This window comes from Camelus bactrianus, chromosome 1 (genome assembly GCF_048773025.1).
Source record: "Camelus bactrianus isolate YW-2024 breed Bactrian camel chromosome 1, ASM4877302v1, whole genome shotgun sequence".
Classification (NCBI taxonomy): Eukaryota; Metazoa; Chordata; class Mammalia; order Artiodactyla; family Camelidae; genus Camelus; species Camelus bactrianus.
The window spans coordinates 50278982-50301436 of record NC_133539.1 but is presented as its reverse complement, the minus strand read 5'-3'; the positions used below and the strand labels follow the sequence as shown (position 1 = coordinate 50301436).

General features: G+C 35.3%; 1 protein-coding gene across 1 annotated transcript in view; it reads left to right on the top strand.

The window, feature by feature from the left end:
• Nucleotides 1-22455, top strand: part of ATG3 (autophagy related 3) — a 95221-nt gene that overhangs the window by 20640 nt on the left and 52126 nt on the right. Inside the window, exons 9-12 of the mRNA XM_010970792.3 lie at nt 59-214; nt 987-1114; nt 3061-3129; nt 4750-12522. Coding sequence (XP_010969094.1) covers nt 59-214; nt 987-1114; nt 3061-3129; nt 4750-4831 — 435 coding nt within the window. The 3' untranslated portion in view covers nt 4832-12522. The remainder of the gene's footprint in view (nt 1-58; nt 215-986; nt 1115-3060; nt 3130-4749; nt 12523-22455) is intronic.

The window sequence follows — 22455 nt, the reverse complement described above, 5'->3', positions numbered from 1 at the left end:
TAAAATATCACACTCATAGTGATTTTAATGATTGTAAATTTTTTACCACGATTGCCAGGCTACCCTGGATACAAGGAAAATAGTAGAAGCTTGTAAAGCTAAAACTGATGCTGGAGGTGAAGATGCTATTTTGCAAACCAGAACTTATGACCTTTACATCACTTACGATAAATATTACCAGACGCCACGACTATGGTTGTTCGGCTATGATGAGGTAAACTTATTTTCATGTAAATGTTTTAAATCATTAGGTTTCATCCCTTTGTCATTATGTCCATAGTATGTATTTTGGCCATTTAAATTTTAGAAATCATTTGTTTTGTAATTTTATGATTAATGTTGACTTTGATTCTTATTTTGAAGAAACTATCAATTATTCAGTGTGACAACAACACTACCAAGAATTAAACAATCTGTTACATGTTTATTTCTTGGTCACTAAGCTTATACCTTCAAAATTTGAGGGAAGCTGAAGTTGGCTTGTTTTATTAAATTGTGTTTGGGATTATATCTATTGGATGTTTGGATATATATAGGCATTTACAGAATGATCATGTTGCATGTAATTTTTTTCCCCCTTAATACAGAAACCTTTTTTTACCCATTCACATAATTGAATTAAAGGATAACTAAAATAAAACTAACTTGTTTAACCTGTCAGCATTACAATGACTATAAATGGGAAATAGGAAAATAAAACGATATAAACCTTAAAGATGTTATAAAGTTATAAAGTGTTTTGATAGCCATGAACCTGTCTTTTTTGTGGGATCTTTACTGCATTAGATGGTGGCTGATGTCACATGGCCTTGCTGAACAGACTGTCTCCTCCCTCCCTACTGGGTATATAATTTCCCCCCAATAATCTGGTAATTCCGAGTAGTCTAGAATTCTAAATTGCAAGTGATATGGGAGGTTTGGATAAATACAAACACTGAAGTTTAGGCCTAAAACAGTAATTTCAAAGCATTTTTTTATGGTTTCAGCAACGGCAGCCTTTAACGGTTGAGCACATGTATGAAGACATCAGTCAAGATCATGTGAAGAAAACAGTGACCATTGAAAATCACCCTCATCTTCCACCACCTCCTATGTGTTCAGTTCACCCATGCAGGTATGTGTGTGTATTATTCTTCATGGATTTATTACTTGGGAGTGTGTGCAAGCATAGTGCCCTAACAAAAAATTTACTTAATGAACAAAATTCTCTTTTGTCTTCTTTAGAAATGTTTTTATGCTTAAATATATAAGAAAAAAAACTTAACAATTTGTTTAGATTCATTAAGAATGTTTTTTTTTTTGCTCTTTGTGTGTGTTTAGTTATAATATATATTTGTGATTTTACTGCTGTTGTTATAAGCTCCAAAATAGTTTGGAAGATCCTTTTTAGGTTAAAAAATACTAATCATTTAGATATAGTTTGCTCTATTATAATGCTTCTTTCTGTGAATGTGGAATATAAAGTTAACTCTGTGCTTTTTCTAGGTGACCCATTTATCTCCTTTTATTGGTTTTATAATTTAGGATTTCTTTGAATCAATGTTTTAACAGGGCCAAATAAGTGAAGCTGAGTCTATATACATGATTTGTTTAGGATTTTCCTTAAAAGAAACAAAATACAACGTTAACATGCAAATTTCTTTCAGTTAGTTATTTCTAGTGGGTAACTTCTACAAATCATTGAGAAATTCTGGGAGCAATATTTTTCAAATGAAAACTCTGATACTCCATTGACTAATTAGATGCAACATTCTAGTTTTTAAAAATCCTTTGACACTAAAAAAATTTTTTCTTTTTACAACCCCTTTATTCCTAAACTTTATCCCATAGAAAGCCTAGTTCATTTTTCCAATTTATGTCAAGGCTGTTAATATTGCTAAATGTCAAATGTAATTCAAGTAATTGTTTAAGTTTAGAATAACCTAAAAGGTTTTCGTATTGAGAATTATTTTGTTGGTCCCTCTATGGTTTGAGATTTTAGAATGGCATTTATCAAACTGAGCCAGCTCTTTTTCTGAGGTATAAACTTTACTTAGTGGGGAAAAGAGATAACTAATTTAACTGGTAATGTTAATGTTAAATATTTTAATAAATAACTGTTCTGGAATATAATGTAAATGTGGCACACACAGAGAGAGCTGGGGGCTTGTTAAATGAGACTGCAAGGACATTTTAGGCCTTTCCATCAACTACCTCAAATTATGTCTTTATATTCTCAGGGCTAATACATTTACTCTCATCTTCTAAGGTGACTGCCTCTGTCAGTGAAGGTTATATTCATAAAAATTAAAGTGGCTTTATTTAAGCCAGGATACGTATAAAAGTTCATTTCTTTTCTGTGATGCCGTTATGTGCCCAAGCAGTTACTTTGCTATCACTTTTCTCTGGCACAGGAGAGACACCAGTTGGCCACGAAAAAGCTTGTGGAAAACTTCAGATAAATATCTTTCTTTATATGAAGCCAAAAAATTTTTTGAATAGAATCAGATAATTTTTACAATACACATTAGAACAAGGGAAAAAAAATATTAACTGCTTGATTCTGACCAATTAGCTTCTCTTTAACTCACTTTTGGCTTGTTCTCAGCTAAATGTTTGAACAGTCAAAATTACAGCATTAGAAATAGCTCTGTTTTTCTTTTAACCGACTGTTACCATGTCGCTTATTTAAATTTGCTTGGTCTGATTCTTTTTTTGTTTCTCAGAGCAGACAGCCCTTGCTCTGCAATTATGCTCTGGCATGATTTTCCTTTCTCTGATTTTCTGCCCTCCCCACCCCTCTTCCGTCTGCATTATAGGAAAGCTAAGTAGTCCCATTGTGTTCATTTGTGACTACTGTAGCTTTTTAAAATTATTCTCTACCCTAGTAAAGCTGTCTACATGACTCAACAGTCTGTCTTCTTGGGGAGTAGGGAGGAGACTATTTTACAGTATTGCTGTTATGTATTAAAATTAATTCACTGACAATAGTAAAGTAGACTTCTTCACAAACAAAAAACTTGTTTTTCCTATTTTGATCTAATAGATCTATACTAAGATGATTTGTTCTTTTGCTTTTAGGCATGCTGAGGTGATGAAGAAAATTATTGAGACTGTTGCAGAAGGAGGAGGAGAGCTTGGTGTTCATATGTATCCTTACCTGTGTATGTGATTAGTGGCAATTTGGCTTCTGAGATTTTTTCTTTCCTTTTTGGGAAATTTAGTGTAAACTTAATGGCACAATACCTATAACTTGTTTTAGTCCCTGGTAGGAACTAGAAGTCTTAGTGGGAAGCTTTTATTTAGAAAATGTTACATTGTGGTAGTTCTGGCCTTGTTTAGTTAATTAGCACATGTCCCTGTGTGCACCAATTAGCTCTGCCTTGTTGCAGAGCCTCAGAGCAGTATGTGCTTCTAGGTAGCAGCTTGCCAAATGCTTTTGTTTGTTGAAGAGGCAATGGCTAAGAGGCAATGGCTAAGAGTATGTCTTTACAAAACTGTTAACGCTTGATGGAAAAGAAACTCAATGGGCTTAATCTATTGATGAAAGATGGGTAACCTATGAATTTAGAGGCTAACACATGAGCGTCTTTTTCTTAAGTTTATTTCTGATTTACCATATTATCAGAAATGCACTTTCCCATGATGTAAAAGTGAAGTTGGGTTCTGTCAGTCTGAGGTCTCTCTGAAGCAGAGGATTCAGATTAAACAAGTAGGGTAATTAAAAAGTAAAGCACATGAAGCCTATTTCAGGTAGTCTTAAAATACAGTGTTTTCATTTTTCTCCAGCTAAAAGCACCCCTTCAATTATCTGGGGTTGCAAGAGGAATTAAGTAAACTACTGGATCCTGAAATACATGTACCCATAGCATGGATTCATCAAAAGCAGCCAAAGCCAATGATTTGAATTCCAAAAAGCTTGAATTAGTTTGGTGCTAGATTGCTATTAGACTTGGTGGTTAGTTGTTAGTTGTTAGTTGCCACTCGGTGTTAGTTGTAGACCGAGGAGTCACCACTGTGTCAGAACTACAGATAACCTAAGTGTTGCTAATAGAGCATGTCCCTCAGAGAAGCACTGGGCTGGTTTGATACTGAAACAAACCAAGAACTTCTGGTCCAAACCTGAAATCCTGTTACGCATAATTTGAACATTCATCTCTGTTGGATGCTAGATAGAAACTTGGAAGACTATGTAATTCATAGTTGAGTCATCAATTCCTCCAATAAAAAATAAGCTCTTAGTGTTTCCAAGTGCAGTGGAGCATAGAAAAAAATTCAGGATTTTATTAAAGACAGTGCAGTGTAGCAGATTCTATGGCAGGTACGTATACAAACCTAGACTCAGTCCTTATGTGGTTTTCACTTAATTAGTTTTTGCTCTTTTGCTTCAGTGCTTTTATATTCTTTGCCTTGTCTTATTATCTGACACGCTGTAGCAAACTTAAAGGCAGTAAAAAGAACATTTTCGACTCAAATATATATAGCCTTCCCCTTATTTTTATATCAAAATACTTGAGCTCATACTCACTAAGAAGTTTCACATGCAAATATTAAATAGAATGGGTTAGACATTCTTAAAGATATGGAGAACCTTGTGTTGAATAGACACAAACTTGCATGAGTGAATTTTTTTTTAATATACTTGATTTAAGATTTTGTCTTCTGTATTTTTACCTGAGAAGTTATTGCTTGATAAAATGGATAATTACAATGTTAGCTTAAATCATAGAACTATTTACCAATTTATTTTCCTTATCTAAACACATTTAGGTATCTTCTAATTTTCTTGAAATTTGTACAAGCTGTCATTCCAACAATAGAATATGACTACACAAGACACTTCACAATGTAACGAAGAGAGCATAGAATCTATCCTAATTCTGTTCCTATTTTTAAAGAATTAACCCATAGATGTGACCATTGACCATATTCACCAATATGTACAATTTATCTAATAAAGGGACTTACATGTTTATGCATTAAATAAAAAAGTTCCACTACCAGCCTTACTAGATTAATAAAAATGAGTGTAAAGAGACCATTTTTTTGCTTTTTATCAAAAGGTGATGTTAGTATTTTCCTTAAATAATAATTCTTTACATACAGAAGTATCTCATACAGAATGATGATAAGAGTATTTTTGGTTCACTTTTAGGTATTTAAATGTGTGATAGTGTGAGAACTGGGACTAGGAATACTGCATGCTAGACTCACCTTCCCTTCTTTCTCTTCCTCTGTTCCTTTTTTTTCCCCGTCTCTGTCTCTCTAAGTCTCCTATCTGCTAATCATTAATACTGATGAAGTGCTTACTGTGTGCCAGGAGATCTGTAAAGTGCTGTTACTTATTTTGTTTCTGGATTGTTTTGTTAGGTTGATACCATCGAAGTTATTTTTAATTAAGGATTCAGGAATATATCTCCTGTGGTGATTGCCTGGTAGAATATTAGAATTTGAAGGTGTCCCTTTGTTGTGTCACATCACTTTACAGATCTGGGTCTGGGAGTTCAGAACGGTTGTGTGTGTTCTTAGGGACATGCACTGAGAGCGAAGGGGTAGAGCTCAGGCCCTCTGATGACTTCTTTTACATTTTCTTTGTGCCTCCACAGTGCCCTTGTCCCTGTTCTTTCCATTCTGCGTATAACGGGAGTGGCTAACCCTACCTGTGAGGAACCTTTGTTTGTTTATTCTTCATCATTCAATATTCTCCTTACTTCTAGTGCCTCTTTATTTCCTCTCTTTCCATTTGTAGCCCAATTTTTGTGTTTTAAGAAAATCTCTGTAATGAAAATAACAGGTTGGTACAGTGGTGTGGTGTTTGATACGGTATAATGTGGAATTATAAACAGGGGTGTCATCTTCTCATATACTTCAGATTTCCTGCTTGTCTTGTAGCCAGGAAGCTACTCTCCTTTCTAAATTTAATCTTCCAAACTGATTTTACTGAAATATCCTACTTCTGAATACATTTTGTTTAAATGATACTAATACTAGATATTATCACATCGTCAACATTTTCCTCCCAGTTAAGCTTCTTAAATCAGCAGTCATATTTATCTCAGTCACCACTAGGTGGCATAAATGATTTTGTTGGTCAAACGTTTTTATTCTCAGATCTTTTCCAATTGAAAATTTTATATGGATCACCAACACCTAAAACAAATGTGGATATATTAATGGTATAAATATGTTTTTATGAGTTTACATTTCTAGCACTCACTGAGAAAATTGGACTGGTTTGGTGAACAGTGAAGTTTTGATGAGCTTAGAATTGGAATTCCATTTGCAGCAACGTCGATGGACCTGGAGATTGTCATTCTAGGTGAAGTAAGCCAGAAAGAGAAAGAAAAATGCTATATGGTATCACTCATATATGGAATCTAAGGAAAAAAAAGACACAAGTGAACTTATTTACAAAATGGAAATAAACTCAGATATATAAAATAAACTTATCGTTACTGGAAGAAAGGGGGTGGAAAAGGATAAATTGGGAGTTTGAGATTTGCAGATACTAACTATATATAAAATAGGTAAACAACAAGCTCCTACTGTGTAGCACTGGGAACTATTCAATACCTTGCTGTAAACTATAATGAAGAAGCATATGAAAATGAATACATGTATGCTCATGTATAACTAAAGCATTATGCTGTACACCAAAATTGACACAACATTGTAAACTGACTATATTTCAATTAAAAAAAGAAAGAATTGGAATTCAGATTATAGATGACAATTTTAAAAGCCTTGTATCCAGTTTATTTTTATATTTGTTTCATGGCATTTTTAAATGTCTTATTTGCGTAAGTAGTAGAAAGTGGTAATACATTTTTTTCTAACTTTTTATTTTGAAATAACTTTAGATATACAGAAGAATTGTTAAGTACTGTACATCTTTCACTTGGCTTCCTCTAATGTTAATATCCTATGTAAACATGATACATTTATCAAAACGAAGAAACAATTAACATTGATAAAATACCATTAACTATAGTTTTTTTTTTTTTTTTGCTGTTTGTGCATTTTATTTTTTTCTTGCCTCTTTATTTTTTATTTTTATTATTTTTTATTTATTTGTCTTTATTGAGTTATAGTCAGTTTACAATGTGTCAATTTCTGGTGTATAGCATGATTTTTCAGTCATACATGAATATACATATATTCATTTTCATACTCTTCTTCACCGTGAGCTACAAGATCTTGTATATATTTCCCTGTGCTATACAGTATAATCTTGTTTATCTATTATATATATACCTGTCAGTAACTACAAATCTCGAACTCCCAGTCTGTCCCTTCCCACCCCTCTCCACCCCCCAGCAACCACAAGCTTGTGTTCTATGTCTATGAATCTTTTTCTGTTTTATATTTAAGTTCATTTGTCTTTTTTATTTTTTGAGATTCCACATATGAGTGATCTTATATGGTATTTTTCTTTTCTTTCAGGCTTACTTCACTTAGAATGACTTTCTCCAGGGATAGCCATGTTGCTGCAAATGGCATTATGTTGTTATTTTTGTGGCTGAATAGTATTCCGTTGTATTAATATACTACAACTTCTTTATCCAGTCACCTGTTGATGGACATTTAGGTTGTTTCCATGTCTTGGCTATTGTAAATAGTGCTGCTATGATCATTCGGGTGCTGGTGTTTTTTCAATATATCCTTCTGGATATTATGCCCAGGAGTGGGATTGCTGGGTCATACGGTAAGTCTGTTTTTAGTATTTTGAGGAATCTCCATACTGTTTTCCACAATCTTGCCTCTTTTTTTAAAATTGAAATATAGTTGATTTACGATATTGTATTAGTTTCAGGTGTTTAGCATAGTGAATCACAGTTTCTAAAGATTATATTCCATTTATAGTTATTTAAAATATAGTCTATATTCTCTGTGCTGTACAATATACCTTGTAGCTTATTTATTTTGCATATAGTAGTTTGTACCTCTTAATCCTATACCTCTGTCTTGTCCCTCCCCACTTCTCTCACCTCACTGGTAACCACAGATTATTTTCTGTATCTCTGAATCTGTTTCTATTTTGTTATATTGTTTTATTTTTTAGATTCCATGTGTAAGTGATAACATAGAGTATTTGTCTTTCTCTATCTGACTTACTTCACTAAGCATAGTATCCTTCAGGTCCATCTATGGCAAAATTACATTCTTTTTAATGGCTGAGTATTATTCCATTGTACACATATACTACATCTTCTTTATCCATTCATCTGTTGATGGACACTTGGGTTGCTTCCATATCTTGGCTATTGTAAATAATGCTGCTGTGAACATTGAGGTGTGTGTGTCTTTTTGAATTAGTGTTTTTATTTTCTTCAGATATATACCCAGGAGTGGAATTCCTTGATCATATGGTAGTTCTGTTTTTATGTTTTTTGAGGAACCTCTATACTGTTTTCCACAGTGGCTGCACCAATGTACATTCTCACCAACAGTGTACAAGGGTTCCCTTTTCTCCACATCCTTGCTAACATTTGTTATTTGTGTTCTTTTTGATGAAGGTCGTTCGGAGAGGTGTGGGTTGATATTCATTGTGCATTTGATTTGCATTTCTCTGATGACTAGCAATGTTGAGCATCTTTTCATGTGCCTGTTGGCCATCTGTATGTCTGTAAATGTGTCTATGCAGGTCTTATGCCCATTTTTTAATCAGGTCTGTTTTTTGGTATTGAGTTATATGAGTTGTTAATATATTTTGGATATTAACCCCTTATTGGTCTTATCATTTGTGAATATTTTCTCCTATTCAGTAGTTTTTTTTTTTTTTTTCACTTTGTAGATAGTTTCCTTTGCTGTGCAAAAGCTTTCAAGTTTAATTAGGTTCCGTTTGTTTCTTTTTGTTTCCTTTACTTGAGGAGACAGATCCAAAAAATATTACTACAATTTATATCAAAGAGTGTTCTGCCTATTTTTTTTTTTTCCTAGGAGTTATGGTTTCTGGTTTCTGGTCTTATATTTAGGTCTTCATATACTGATCTTATGATTCCACAATGTTGCTAAATTCATTTTTAATCTGGTAGTTTATTGTAGATCCTTTTAGATTTTCTCTATAGATAATCATATCATCTGCAAATATAGACAATTTTTCTTTCTTTCCAATCTATGTGTCTTACAGTTTTCTTGTATCATTAAACTGGATAGGACTTCAAGTACAGTGTTGAGTAGGAGTGATGAGAGCGGACCTCCTTGCCTGTTCCTGATCTTTGGATCAGTTTCTCACCATTAAGTAGGCTGTTAGCTGTAGCTTTTTGTACATGTTCTTTATCAGGTCGAGAAAGCTCCGTTATATTCCTAGTTTGCTAAGAGTCTATCATAAATGTTGGATTTTGTCAAATTTGTTATATCTGTTTAAACAATCATGGTTTTTAAAAATTCTGTTAATATGAATTACATTGGTTATTGAGACAGCCTTGCATTCCACAGGTGAGACACATATTATTTTCATGTATTGCTAGAATCGCTTTGCTAAAATTTTATTGATGAGTTTTATATCTGTGTCTATGAGGGATATTGGCAGTGATTTTCTTCTGTTGTCTTTGTCTGATTTTGATTTTACAATAGTGATAGCCTCAGTATGAGTTGGGATGTGTTTGCTTCTCTTATGTTTTCTTGACAATATTATGTAGAATTAGAATTTGCCAGTGACACTATCTGGGCCTTGAGGTTTTGGGGAAAGTTTTAAATAGATTCAATTTCTGTATTATATATAGGACTGTTTTTTCTAGGGTTGGACAATTTGTGTATTTTTGAAGGAATTTTGTCCTGTAGTAGAAATAGAGAGGAAAGATCCTGATGGCGTCCTGCCTCCTGTCTGGCTGCTGTTCCCCCGCCCCAGGTCTGCACCACAGCGGTCACTTCTTAGGGCTCTTTCTGTGAGTGCCAGGTAGAGTTCATGGGGCAGCAGCATGTGAGAGGATGCCAGCCAGTGTCTTCAGCCCCACCGATTTCACACTGTTCTTCCATTCTGCAGTCTGTCTTCACCTGTTTGCCAGCTGTTCCAGCTGCACTAGCTGCGGTGGGCTTGTGTCTTCTCTCCTCTTCCAAGGAGAAAATTTTGGACCATTTGTTTCCCTTGCAACCTTAGGTCTCATATGAGTTCACATAAAGTCTTAAATTTGAAGCTAGTGTTGCTCTTTTTTGTTGCAAGGGTGAAAATACCACTTTTTCCAGCTCTCCACATCCTGAAGAAGTTTGTTTTTTAAAACACCAATTCAGTTTCAAGATATATTCTTCAGTTAAGTCAAATGGTGGAAGAATGCTTATTCTGACCTCTTCACATAAATGATTTAACCTGGAAGTACACTGTGATGATAGTGTACTAAGCATTCGCTTGTAAAATGTTGGTGTTTACACTCTTAACAACTGAAAAAAATAGTGTATTTTTAAAATAATTCAAGTAAATCTGAGAGCTGCCAAACCACTCTGCAAAACTCACTTGTTTGAAGAATGTATAGTTAATTGTGTAGGGTTTGGACTTCTGTTTCGGGGAAAAGGAGAGACAACCAAGCAAGATAGGTGTAGATTCTTCTAAAAATATTAGGTCAATAAGGATAGTAGGCTTGTAGAAGGACTCCTGTTTTAAGTGCATGAACTCTAGTCAGTCGATTAATGGATAAAGCTTAATGTTACTTATTAAGCTACAGAATGCTTTGTATTTATAATTTATACTCTTCCTTCTTCCAAACAAAAATTTAAAGGAATATGGTAGATCTTAAGAGTGAAAAATTATATATGCCTGCATTGAGGTAAATCTGCCCTAATTAGAGTATAGAAGTAAACCAGAAACACTTGAGAAGGGTAAAATTAAAAACTTTCTAGAAGAAAATGTAGGAAAATATCTTGTGATACAGAAGGGCTTCTTAAATAGCAGTCTCCCCCCAACATGGGCTATGTGGCAGGAAAAAAAAGATGAATTTTATTATACCAAAATTATGAATTTATTTTCAGAAAAAAACTATAGGCATATTTAATAGAAAAATAGTAGTTTGGGAGAGGATGTTAATAAAAATCTAAAACTGACAGGGGACTCTTATCTTTTTGGACTATATAGGAAAGTCCTAGAAATCAAAACAAAAAAACTCCAGGGTGTTAGTATATTGCTTATATAACAAATTACCCACAAATGTAGTGGGTTAAAACAGTAAGCACTTAACTCTCACAGCCTCTATGGGTCAGAAATTTGGGAGTGGCTTAGCCATGTATTTCTGTGTCAGGGGTTTCATGATGTTGCAGTCAGCGTGTTGGCGACAGCTGCGTATCTGAAGGCTTACCTGGAGCTGGAAGGTCCAGTTTAAGATGTCTCATTCACCTGCCGAATGTCTGGCAAGTTGGTGCCGGCTGGTGGCTCTTTTTCCCCTTGTGGATCTCTTCATAAAACTTCTTGAGTTTCCCCAGGACGTGACGGCAGCCTCTCCTAGAATAAGTCATCTAAGAGAATAAGGCAGAAGCCACAGTACCTATTATGACCTAGTCTCAGAATTCACGTGCTGTAATTTTTCAGTATCCTTACTAATTACACAGGTGAGCCCTGTATAGTGTAGGAAGGACACATTCACAAAAAGGTGTGAATGAAGGAAGGATCATTAATGGATTATCTTGTAGGCTCAATACCATAGCCAGGAATCCCAATTTAAAAAAAAAAAAAAAGATGAAATATGAACAGGCAATTTGTAGAAGAAATGTAAAAAGCTAACAAGTGTGTTAAGAAACTCAAACTTACCAGAGAGGTGTTAATTAAAACAATGATGCTGCTTTATACCTGTTCATTTGGGAAACGTGGTTAGATAATGGTAAGCATTCAAAAAGGTGAAGGTAGAGGAACCATCATGCACTGTTGGTGGAATGTAGACTGGCACAGCATTTTAGAGAGGAGTCTGTTGGTACCTGGTAAATTAAGTATGTCACCTCAGATTCAATTAGTTTGCTAGAGTGGCTCACAGAACTCAGAGAAACACTTAACATTTACCAGTTTATTAAAGGAAATGATGAAGAATACAGATGAACAGCTAGATGAAGGGTGAGGTCTGGGGAAGTTTCCTGGGTGCAGGAGCTGCTTTTGCTGTGAATTTGAGGTGCATCAGCTTCCCAGAGTGATGTGTTTGCCAACCTGAAAGCTCTGCAAACATCATGTTATTGGGATTTTGTGGGGGCTTCCTCACTTGGGCATGATTGATTATTGTTTCTAGCGCCTGTCCCCTATCTGGATAATGGGGAGGTAGGGCTGAAAATTCTAAGCTTCTAATCATGGCTTGGTCTTTCTCATTAAAAGCCCTGATCTAAGAGCCCACCCAGAGTCACCTTGACAGAGAAAAAGATGTTCTTAGTACTCTTATCACGTAAGAACTTACAAGGGTTTTAGGAGCCCTGTGTCAGGAACCGAGGACAGAGACCAATATATATATTTATTACTCTATTACAGGGAATATATAGGAGGATGCTCATTGCTGTTTTGTTTGTGATGACAGGAGTTGGAAGCAGTCTGGGTGTTTTATCGTTGGTCTGGGTGTTTATCATTGGTCCGGATATCAGGTACTGTATGGCAATTCGATACATAATAAATACACATAAGACAACATGGATAGATCTTAAACATTGTTCTAAATTTTTAAAATTTCAGTTATTTCCAGGGAGGGAAATAGCTCAGTGGTAGTGTGCATTATTAACATGCATGAGGTCCCAGGTTCAATCCCCCATACCTCCATTCAAAACAAAACAAAACAAAAAAGTAAAAAGGTGGGGGAGGGCATAGCTCAGGGTATAGCACGAGGTCCTGGGTTTAGTCTCCAGTACTGCCATTAAATAGTTAAAACTAATTACCCCCCACCCCGCGCGCGCAAAAAGTTATATAGATTAGATAACATTTTTTAAAAGTCTCAGTTATTTCCTTTGTGCCTCCATTTTCCATTTTTATTATGTTATCCTGACATCTCAAATATAACATGTCTAAACCGAAACTCTTTTTTTTTTTATTCACTGCCAAACAGCAACTATCAGAACTGAACTGCCTAGAATAAAAACCCATTTACTTCTTCCAGTCCTACTCATCTCAGTTGGCGTCACTACCACCCACCCAGTTGCTGAGACAAAACCTGCCCCACTGATACATATCCCATCTCTCAGCAACACATCCTGTTATCTCTGCTTCCGTGACACATCCTGGTGCCTGGGATTCTGTGTATTAAACTAGCAACTCACATAATTTTAATGTAGGAGATTGATGATTATATGATTACAATTGCTACCACTCTAGAACTTCTAGTTTTGAGTTCATAGTGATCACGCCAGCAGAGGGCAGTGGACTAGCACAAGAGTAAGAATTTAAGCATTCTAGAGATGACGAGTTATCAAAAATTACTTCTGCTTTCTCTTGATATTTTTTATTTTAATGGGGGAAGGAGGTGGTGACATTGGTGAACGTTCTTTAATTTTGAGATTGTACCCTCTTCATTTCTTGAAGGACAATGAGGCATCTAGTTTACCCAGTGTTTGCTTGCTGTTAGTGGCAGTTTCAGTCTCCTAACATCTTACCTGACCTTCATATCTACCTTTCTAAAATGAGGGGATTGGATTAATTTTTTGTTTTATTGAGGTATAACTGATCAAATAATAATGTATTTAAAGTATACAGTGTGATTATTTGATACATGAATAATTTGTAAAGAATTCTCACGATTGAAATAACATTCATCACATCACATATTTACATTTTTTTTTTGATAAGAATGCTTAAGATTTATTTTCTTACCTAAATTTCAAATGTACAATACACTGTGATCAACTATAGTCACCATGCTATACTTAGGTCCTCATACCCTACTCATTTTATAACTGAAAGTTTATATGCCCTTTCAACAGCCTCTCCCCTTTCTCCCAGCCCATGGCAACCACCATGCTACTTTTTATTTCTATGAGTTTGACTTCTTAAGATTCCACATGTAAATGCTAATGAGGTATTTGTTCTATCTATCTGGCTTATTTTGCTTGGTGAAATGCCCTCCTGATTAATCCATGTTGTCAAAAATGAGAGCATTTCTTTTTTTAAAAAAGGCTGAATAATATTCTACTATATAATATACACCACATTTCCTTTACTCATTCATCCTGCAGAGTACACTTAGGTTGTTTCAAAATCTTGGCTATTGTGAGTAATGCTGCAGCAAACATGGGAGTACAGATATCTCCTTGAGAGAATGATTTTATTTCCTTTGAATACATACCCAAAAATGGGATTTTTGAATCTTACGGTAGTTCTATTTAATTTCTTGAGGAACCTCCATACCATTTTCTGTAGTGGCTGTACCAGTTTACATACCCTAACAGTGTACAAGGGTTTCCTTTTCTCCATATCCTCACCATCAATTGCTATCTCTGGTCTTTTTGATAACAGCCATCCTGCAGGTGAGGTAATATCTCATTGTGGCTCTGATTTGCATTTCCTTGATTATTAGTAATGTTGACCATCTATTCATGTACCTGTTAGCCATTTGGATGTCTTTGGAAAAATGTCCATTTGAGTCTTTGCCTATTGTTTAATTGGGTTATGTTTTTGGTTTTGGTGTTTGCTGTTGAATTGTTTGAGTGATGAGAATGAGCATCCTTTCTTTTTCCTGATCTTAGAGGAAAAACTTTCAGCTTTTTGCCATTGAGTATGATCTTAGCTGTGTGCTTATAATATATGGCCTTTACTATGTTCCATCTGTACCTAATTTGTTGAGAGTTTTTATCATGAAAGGATGTTGAATTTCACCAAATGCTTTGATGAAATATATTGGGATGAGGCATATATTAGGATGATCATGATTTTTTATCCTTCATTTTGTTAACATATTTATTGATTTGCGTATGTTGAACCATCTTTGCATCCCAAAGATAAATCCCACTTGATCATGGTATATGATCCTTTTAATGTATTGTTGAAACTGGTTTGCTAATACTTTGTTGAGGATTTTTGCATCTGTGTTCATCAGTTTTGATACTAGGATATTGTTGAGTTGAGAAGCATTCCTTCCTCTTCAATTTTTGGAAGACTTTGAGAAGGATTGATATTAATTCTTTAAATGTCTGGTGAAATTAACTAGTGAAGCCAGACAGTCCTGGATTTTTCTTTGTTGGGAAATTTTGACTATTGATTTAGTCTCTTTTTTCATTATTGATCTGTTCAGATTTTCTGTTTCTTTTTGGTTCAATCTTGGTAGGTTGTGTATTTCTAGTAATTCATTCATTTCTTCTAGTTTGTCTAATTTGTTGGCACATAATCATTCATAGTAGTTTCTTGTGATCCTTAGCATTCCTTTATTATCAGTTGTAGTGTCCCTTTTATTTCTGATTTTATGTTTTCTCTCTTTTAGTCTTAGTCTAGCTAAAGTGTCTTTGATCTTTGCTATTGTCTTTCTAGTCTCTATATCGTTTTTTTTTTTCCTATTCTCATCTTTGTTATTTCCTTCCTTTTGCTAAATTTGGGCTTAGTTCTTCTTTTTTCTAGTTCCTTGAGATATAAAGTTAGATTCTTTGTTTGGGCTCTTTCTTCTTTTTACTGTAGCTATTTATCACTATGAAATTCCTTCTTATTACTGCTTTTCCTGTATCCCATAGTTTGGGGCATGTTGATCGTCTGGAGGTATTTAAAATTTTTTCTTCTGATTTTCTCTTTGACCCAGTAGAGCGTGTTGTTTAATTTCCATGTATTTGTGAATTTTCCAGTTTTCTTGCTGTTATTGATCTAGTTTCATTCCATGTGGTTATAAAAGATACTTGGAGTAGTTGAAGTCTTCTTAAATTTGTTGACTTGTCTTGTGACCTAACGTGACCTCTCCTGGGGAATGTGTTCCATGTGCACTTGAGAAGGATGTGTATTCTTCTGCTGATATGTGGAAAGTTATGTAAATGAACTTTCATTTGATCTATAGTGTTCAAGTCAATTGTTTCTTGATTGATTTTCTGGGTGGATGTTCTGTCCATTATTGTAAGCAGGGTATTGAAGTTCCCCACTATTATTTTACTGCTGTCACTTTCTGCCTTTCAGGTCTGTCAGTATTTGCTTTATATCTTGAGATGCTCTGATGTTGAGTTGTGTTATGTATATAATTGTTATATCTTCCAGTTGAATTTATCCTTTTATTATTATATAATGTCTCTAGAGACAGTTTTAGACTTAAAGTATATTTTATCTGATATGAGTATAGCTATCCCTGTGCTCTTTTAAGTTATGATTTGTGTGAAATATCTTTTTCTCTTGCTTCACTTTCAGTCTATGTTTATCTTTAATTCAAAAGCAAGTCTCTTGTAGACAGTATGTTGATGGATCTTGGTTTACATGTGGCCACTTTGTGCCTTTTTATTGGTGACTTTAAATATTTTAAGTTAAATTATTGATAAATGATGACTTAACATTGACATTTTGCTAAATGTTTTCTGTTTTTCACTTGTTTTGTCCCTTCCTTCCTCTCTTGCTCTCTTCCTTTCTCATCTCATGATTTTTTATAGTGATTTTGTTTGTTTTTTTCTACTTCATCTTTTGTGTATCTGTTATAAGTTTTTTTGTTGGTTAGCTTGAGGCTTGCACAAAATATCTTGTAATTAAAACCTTCTATTTTAAATTGATAACACAATTTCAGTTTTGTACAAAATACTGTCCTTTTATTGTTCCCATCTCAACACTTCATGTTCTTGTAGACAGTTGGTGTTCTTTTATATTGTGTAGCCATGAACAAATTTATATCTATTAAATTTTATATCAGGATTAAAAATAACTTACACATCACCTTTACTGTGTTAATCTGCATGTGTCTGTATATGTGTCTTTATCTGTGATACTTATGCTTTCACATAAATGGTTATGTTGCTGTTTACCATGTTTTCATTTCATTTGAGCAAGTCACAGCTAAGAGGCTACCTCTTGGTGTGGATCCAGAGTGGATGTGCACTTGCTGCAGCAGTGGTGCAGCAGAAGTCTAAGGCGCAGGCTCATGTGGGGCAGTTACAGAGACAGGGCCCAGGGTGTGTACGTGGTTGTGGGAGAGGGCTGTCAACTCTGGAACTGGGGGCTGGGGATCCAGCAGTGTACACAGGTGGCTCTGCTCTGCAGAGGGAGCAGCATTGCACAGAGGCAGCTCTGGCCCTTGGTGTGAGGATGCAGCTGCTGCTCTGAGCCTAGCAGGGGGTAGGAGACAGCAGTGGTGACTCCGGGCAATTCTGTCGGCTGGTTTCAGCATAAGTGTAGACTGTAGGGGTTCTTGGTGGCAAAAGCCATGGTGCCCTCAGCACTGATGAAGGCTGCTGAGATCCTTTGGTTCTCTTTTTTCCTCGTAGGAGGCAATCACATTTATCCCTCGTGGCCATAAGCTGTGCCAGACTGGGGGACGAGATGACATATGTATGCTTTCTATACCTTTCTATGCACCACCTTTGGTTTTTGTACTCCTCGGGATTTCTGCAGTGACTTTAGGGTACACTGGAGTTCTCCCAGAGCTGTTTCCATCAGTATGTAGTTGTTTATTCTTTGTTTTTTGTTTGGGGGACAAGCATTGGATCCTCCTAGTCTACCATTTTACTGACATTACCGGTTTTTATTTTTTGGGTAAATTCATAGGGGTAGAATTGTTGGATCATAAGGTAGGTTTATGTGTAGTTTTATTCAAAAACAATCAAACAAAAACTCGTCAGATCTTTTTCTAACATAGTATATACTATTTTACATTCCACCAAGAATGCATGAGAGTTCTAGTTGCTCCAAACCCCACCAATATTTGATGTTGTCAATCTTTCATTTTAGCCATTCTAGTGCCTTTAGTGTTGATGACTAATAATGATGAACACTTTTTTTCTCTACATGCTTACTGGCCATTTAATATGTATTCTTTTACGAAGTGTCTAGATATTTTGCCCATATTTATTGGGCTATTTGTCTTTAAACCTTTTTTTAGTTTGCCGTTCTTTGTATATTCTGCATACTGGACCTTTGGAATATGTTTTGCAGATATTTGCTTCTAGTGGTTTGCCTATTTATTTTCTTAATTTTGTCTTTTGAGGAATAGGCTTTTTAGGTTTGATGAGGTCTAATTTTTCAGTTTCTTCTTTTCTGTTACTTTCTGTATCCTGTTTAAAAAACCTTTCTACCTTTAAATCATGAATCTATATTCTATTTTACTTCTAAAGACTGTATGATTTTAGCTATTGTATTTATACTTTGGTCTGTGTAAATGAGAAACTGGTCCATATTCAGCTTCCATCCCCATTTGTTGAAAAGACTTTACTTTCTCCATTAGATTGCTTTGACATCTTTGTTGAATATCAGATTATCTTAAAAGTATAAATCTGTTTGTGGATTTTCTCTTCTGTTCTTTAATCTACTTGTCAATCTTTATGCCAATACACCTGGTCTTGATTGATACAGATATATAGAAGACTTGAAATCAGGTAGTGTATGTCCTCCAATGTTTTTCTTCTTTTTCCTCAATAACTTGGTTATTCTAGGTCCTTTGAATTTTCATATGAATTTATAAATAAGCTTGTCAGTTTCTACAATAAAAATCCTGTTGGAATTTTTATTGGGAGCGTTGAATCTATAGATAAATTTGGAGGGAATTGACATCTTAACAATATTGAGTCTTCTACTCCATGAATATGGTATAGCTCTTCATTTTTTTAGGTTTTCTTTTATTTAACTCAGCAGTACTTTGTAGTATCTAATGTAGATGTTTCAAACAGCTCAAATTTATTACAACATTTGGTTTTTACACAATTACAAATGACATTTTTCTATTTTGTTGTTTGGAAAAGAGGGAAAAAAACACCGATATTTTAGAACTCTGACTTTATTATAATTTTGTATTAAAGCTTTCTCTATATAGTTACTAATGATTAGAGGTAATGGTTGGGATAATTATGACTAATTACCCATGTCTGCCAGTAGAAACAACAAAAGCTCCATCTTAAAAATTACATAAAGGTGAGGAGTTGTTGGAGGAAAAATAATTAAAAGCAGGGAATTAGATCAGATTTATGGTAGTCTGAGACATGGTTTAACCTTCTGTTCCATGAGTCTGTTGTGTTGCGGCAAGTTTGCTGCACAATCCCCTTTCTAGTGAAGAAAAAGAATCCAGCATCACTGAGTCCCCATTATTGTGCAGTGAACTTTACACATGTGCATTCATTTTTATTCTTTTAGAAACCCTATTATGTAGATTTAATTATCTCCCCTTTCTGAATGAGATAACTAAGAAAGGTTACTTAAATTGTCAGGTTTATGAAGTTAGTGTAGCAGAGACCATGCTTTGTGTTCATCAACATTTATTTTAATGTTTTCCCTTCCTGGATATGAAAATCTGCTTCCCATCTCCCTTACAATTAAGTGGGCTTGAGATAAGAGGAAAGGGGGCAGGGCATAAGCATTTGAAGGAATCACACAGCAATTGAGGATACAACACAAACTGGTTAGAACCAAGATGGTGGAAGATCAGACTTCCAGTAGACCTTGAGCCTTGTGGCACACCCATAGGTGTCATGACAGTTCCTAGGCTGACCATAAAAGGTCAAAAAGTGGTCAGGGGTGTGCTGATTCCTGGAAATCCCTGCCCCTTCCCCAAAGTAGTTGGAATAATCCTCCTACTCATTAGCATATGAAATTACTGAGCCCATAAAAACTAACTCCTCACCTCATGGTCTTGCTTTCTTGCCTTCTGAGAAGGACTGCACTTTGTCTGTGGAGGGTGTATCTACCTTTACTTTTGTTGTTATTGTTGTTGTTTTATTGAGTTATAGTCAGTTAATAATGTGTCAATTTCCAGTGTAGAGCACAATTTTTCAGTTATACATGAACATACATGTATTCATTGTCACATTATTTTTCACTGTGAGCTACCACAAGATCTTGTATATATTTCCCTGTGCTATACAGTATAATCTTAGTTTATCTATTCTACATATGCCTGTCAGTATCTACAAATTTCGAATTCCCAGTCTGTCCTCCCTTCCTACCCCCCTCCCCACTGGTAACCACAAGTTTGTATTCTATGTCTATGAGTCTGTTTCTGTTTTATATTTATGTTCTTTTTTTTTTTTTTTTTTTTTTAGATTTCACATATGAGTGATCTCATATGGTATTTTTCTTTCTCTTTCTGGCTTACTTCACTTAGAATGACACTCTCCAGAGACATCCATGTTGCTGCAAATGGCATTATGTTGTCATTTTTATGGCTGAATAGTATTCCATTGTGTAAATATACCACATCTTCTTTATCTAGTCATCTGTTGATGGACATTTAGGTTGTTTCCATGTCTTGGCTACTGTAAATAGTGCTGGTATGAACATTGGGGTGCAGGTTGTCTTTTTGAAGTAGGGCTCCTTCTGGATATATGCCCAGGAGCGGGATTCCTGGGTCATACGGTAAGTCTATTCCTAGTCTTTTGAGGATTCTCCATACTGTTTTCCATAGTGGCTGCACCAAACTGCATTCCCACCAGCAGTGTTGGAGGGTTCCCTTTTCTCCACAGCCTCTCCAGCATTTGTCATTTGTGGACTTTTGAATGATGGCCATTCTGGCTGGTGTGAGGTGATACCTCATTGTAGTTTTGATTTGCATTTCTCTAATAATTAGTGATATTGAGCATTTTTTCATGTGCCTATTGATCATTTGTATTTCTTCCTTGGAAAATTGCTTGTTTAGGTCTTCTGCCCATTTTTGGATTGAGTGGTTTGTTTCTTTCTTATTAAGTCGTATGAGCTGCTTGTATACTCTGGAGAGCATTTGTCAGTTTCATCTTTTACAAAAATTTTCTCCCATTCTGTAGGTTGTCGTTTTGTTTTGCTTATGGTTTCCTTTGCTGTGCAAAAGCTTGTAAGTTTAAGTAGGTCCCATTTGTTTATTCTTGCTTTTATTTCTATTGCTTGAGTAGACTGCCCTAGGAGAACATTTTTGAGATGTATATTAGATAATGTTTTGCCTATGTTTTCTTCTAGGAGGTTTATTGTATCTTGCCTTATGTTGAAGTCTTTGATCAATTTTGAGTTTATTTTTGTATATGGTATAAGGGAGTGTTCTAGCTTCATTGATTTACATGCTGCTGTCCAGTTTTCCCAACACCATTTGCTGAAGAGACTGTCTTTAGTCCATTGTATATTCTTGCCTCCTTTGTCGAAGATTATTTGACCAAAAGTTTGTGGGTTCATTTAAATTCTGGGCTCTCTATTCTGTTCCATTGGTCCATATGTCTGTTTTTGTAGCAGTGCCTTTACTTTAAATTAAATACCCGACACGTCTCGGTCTCCCTCTCACCTTTCTGGGATGGCCTGCATTCTGCTATCCAACGTGCATCTCCTAGGCTGTTTTCCCTTCTGAGTGAGACAGACTGGACTCTGTCTATGGAGTGTGTATCTTTCTAAATAAACTTGCTTTCACTTTACTATGTCTTGCTCTTGAATTCTTTTCTGTGTGAGGCAAGAACCTATTCTCCGACAGTAGGCTGAGTAATAGTTCTTATCAATGGGATATGAGATGTAGCCATGCAAAGTCCCTGCACAAGTCTTCAGTCTCTTTCTTCCCCTCATACTCAGATGATAGACCTATAAATAGAAAAAGCCTGCATTGTTGAGTTACCCCTGGGGATTGTTGCCCTATAGTTGCCTGGACTTTGAGCAGACACTTCAAAAGTGAGAAACTTTTTTAAACCACTGAGATTTGGAAATTGTTTATTATATAAAAGCCTAAATCTATTCTGATTAAAATAGAGGAAACTGGAATTTGAACCTAGGTCCATTAAACTCTGAAAGCCATGGTTTTTGTACTACCTCTGTTTCCCCAAAGGCCCATGAATGAGGGTGGCTTTAGAAGGAATACATGAGCATCCTTTCATTAGCCAGAGTGGTTGGGCTGGGTATGTATATTAAGATCCTAGTGAGCATTAGATGCCTGTTTTTGAGACTATACAGATTGGGCTTTCTATCTGCTCTTTGTACTTCTAATCACTAACCACACATCAACTCTACACTGAAAAAAAACTCATTCTTGCATAGGTCTTTGTTTTTAATACAGGTCACCTAACCTGAGTAGATACTGCTGTTAATTGCTATACTGGTTTGCAAAACTTTGAGTGTAAGTATATATGTGCATCTTTAGAAACCTAGAAACTAAAGAGCTGAAGTGTACAGTATGGTAGCTGCTAGCCACATGTGACTGTTTAAATGAATTAAAATCAAACAGATTAGAAATTCAGTTCCTTAGTTGCACTAGCTGCATTTCAAAAGCTTAATAGTCCATTTCTGGCTAAGTAGGTGCCATACTAGACAATGCAGACTCTGGGACATTTTCATCATCTCAGAAAGTTCAGGTGGACAGTGCTGCTATAGAACTTCCGTCAGTTTTTAAAGGACTCTATGACTGCAAAATGGTTAAAAGCCATTGAATTAGTATATTGTTGTTGCCTTACAGTATATAAAAAGAGCTTTGTCCCTAAGAAGTGGGCTAT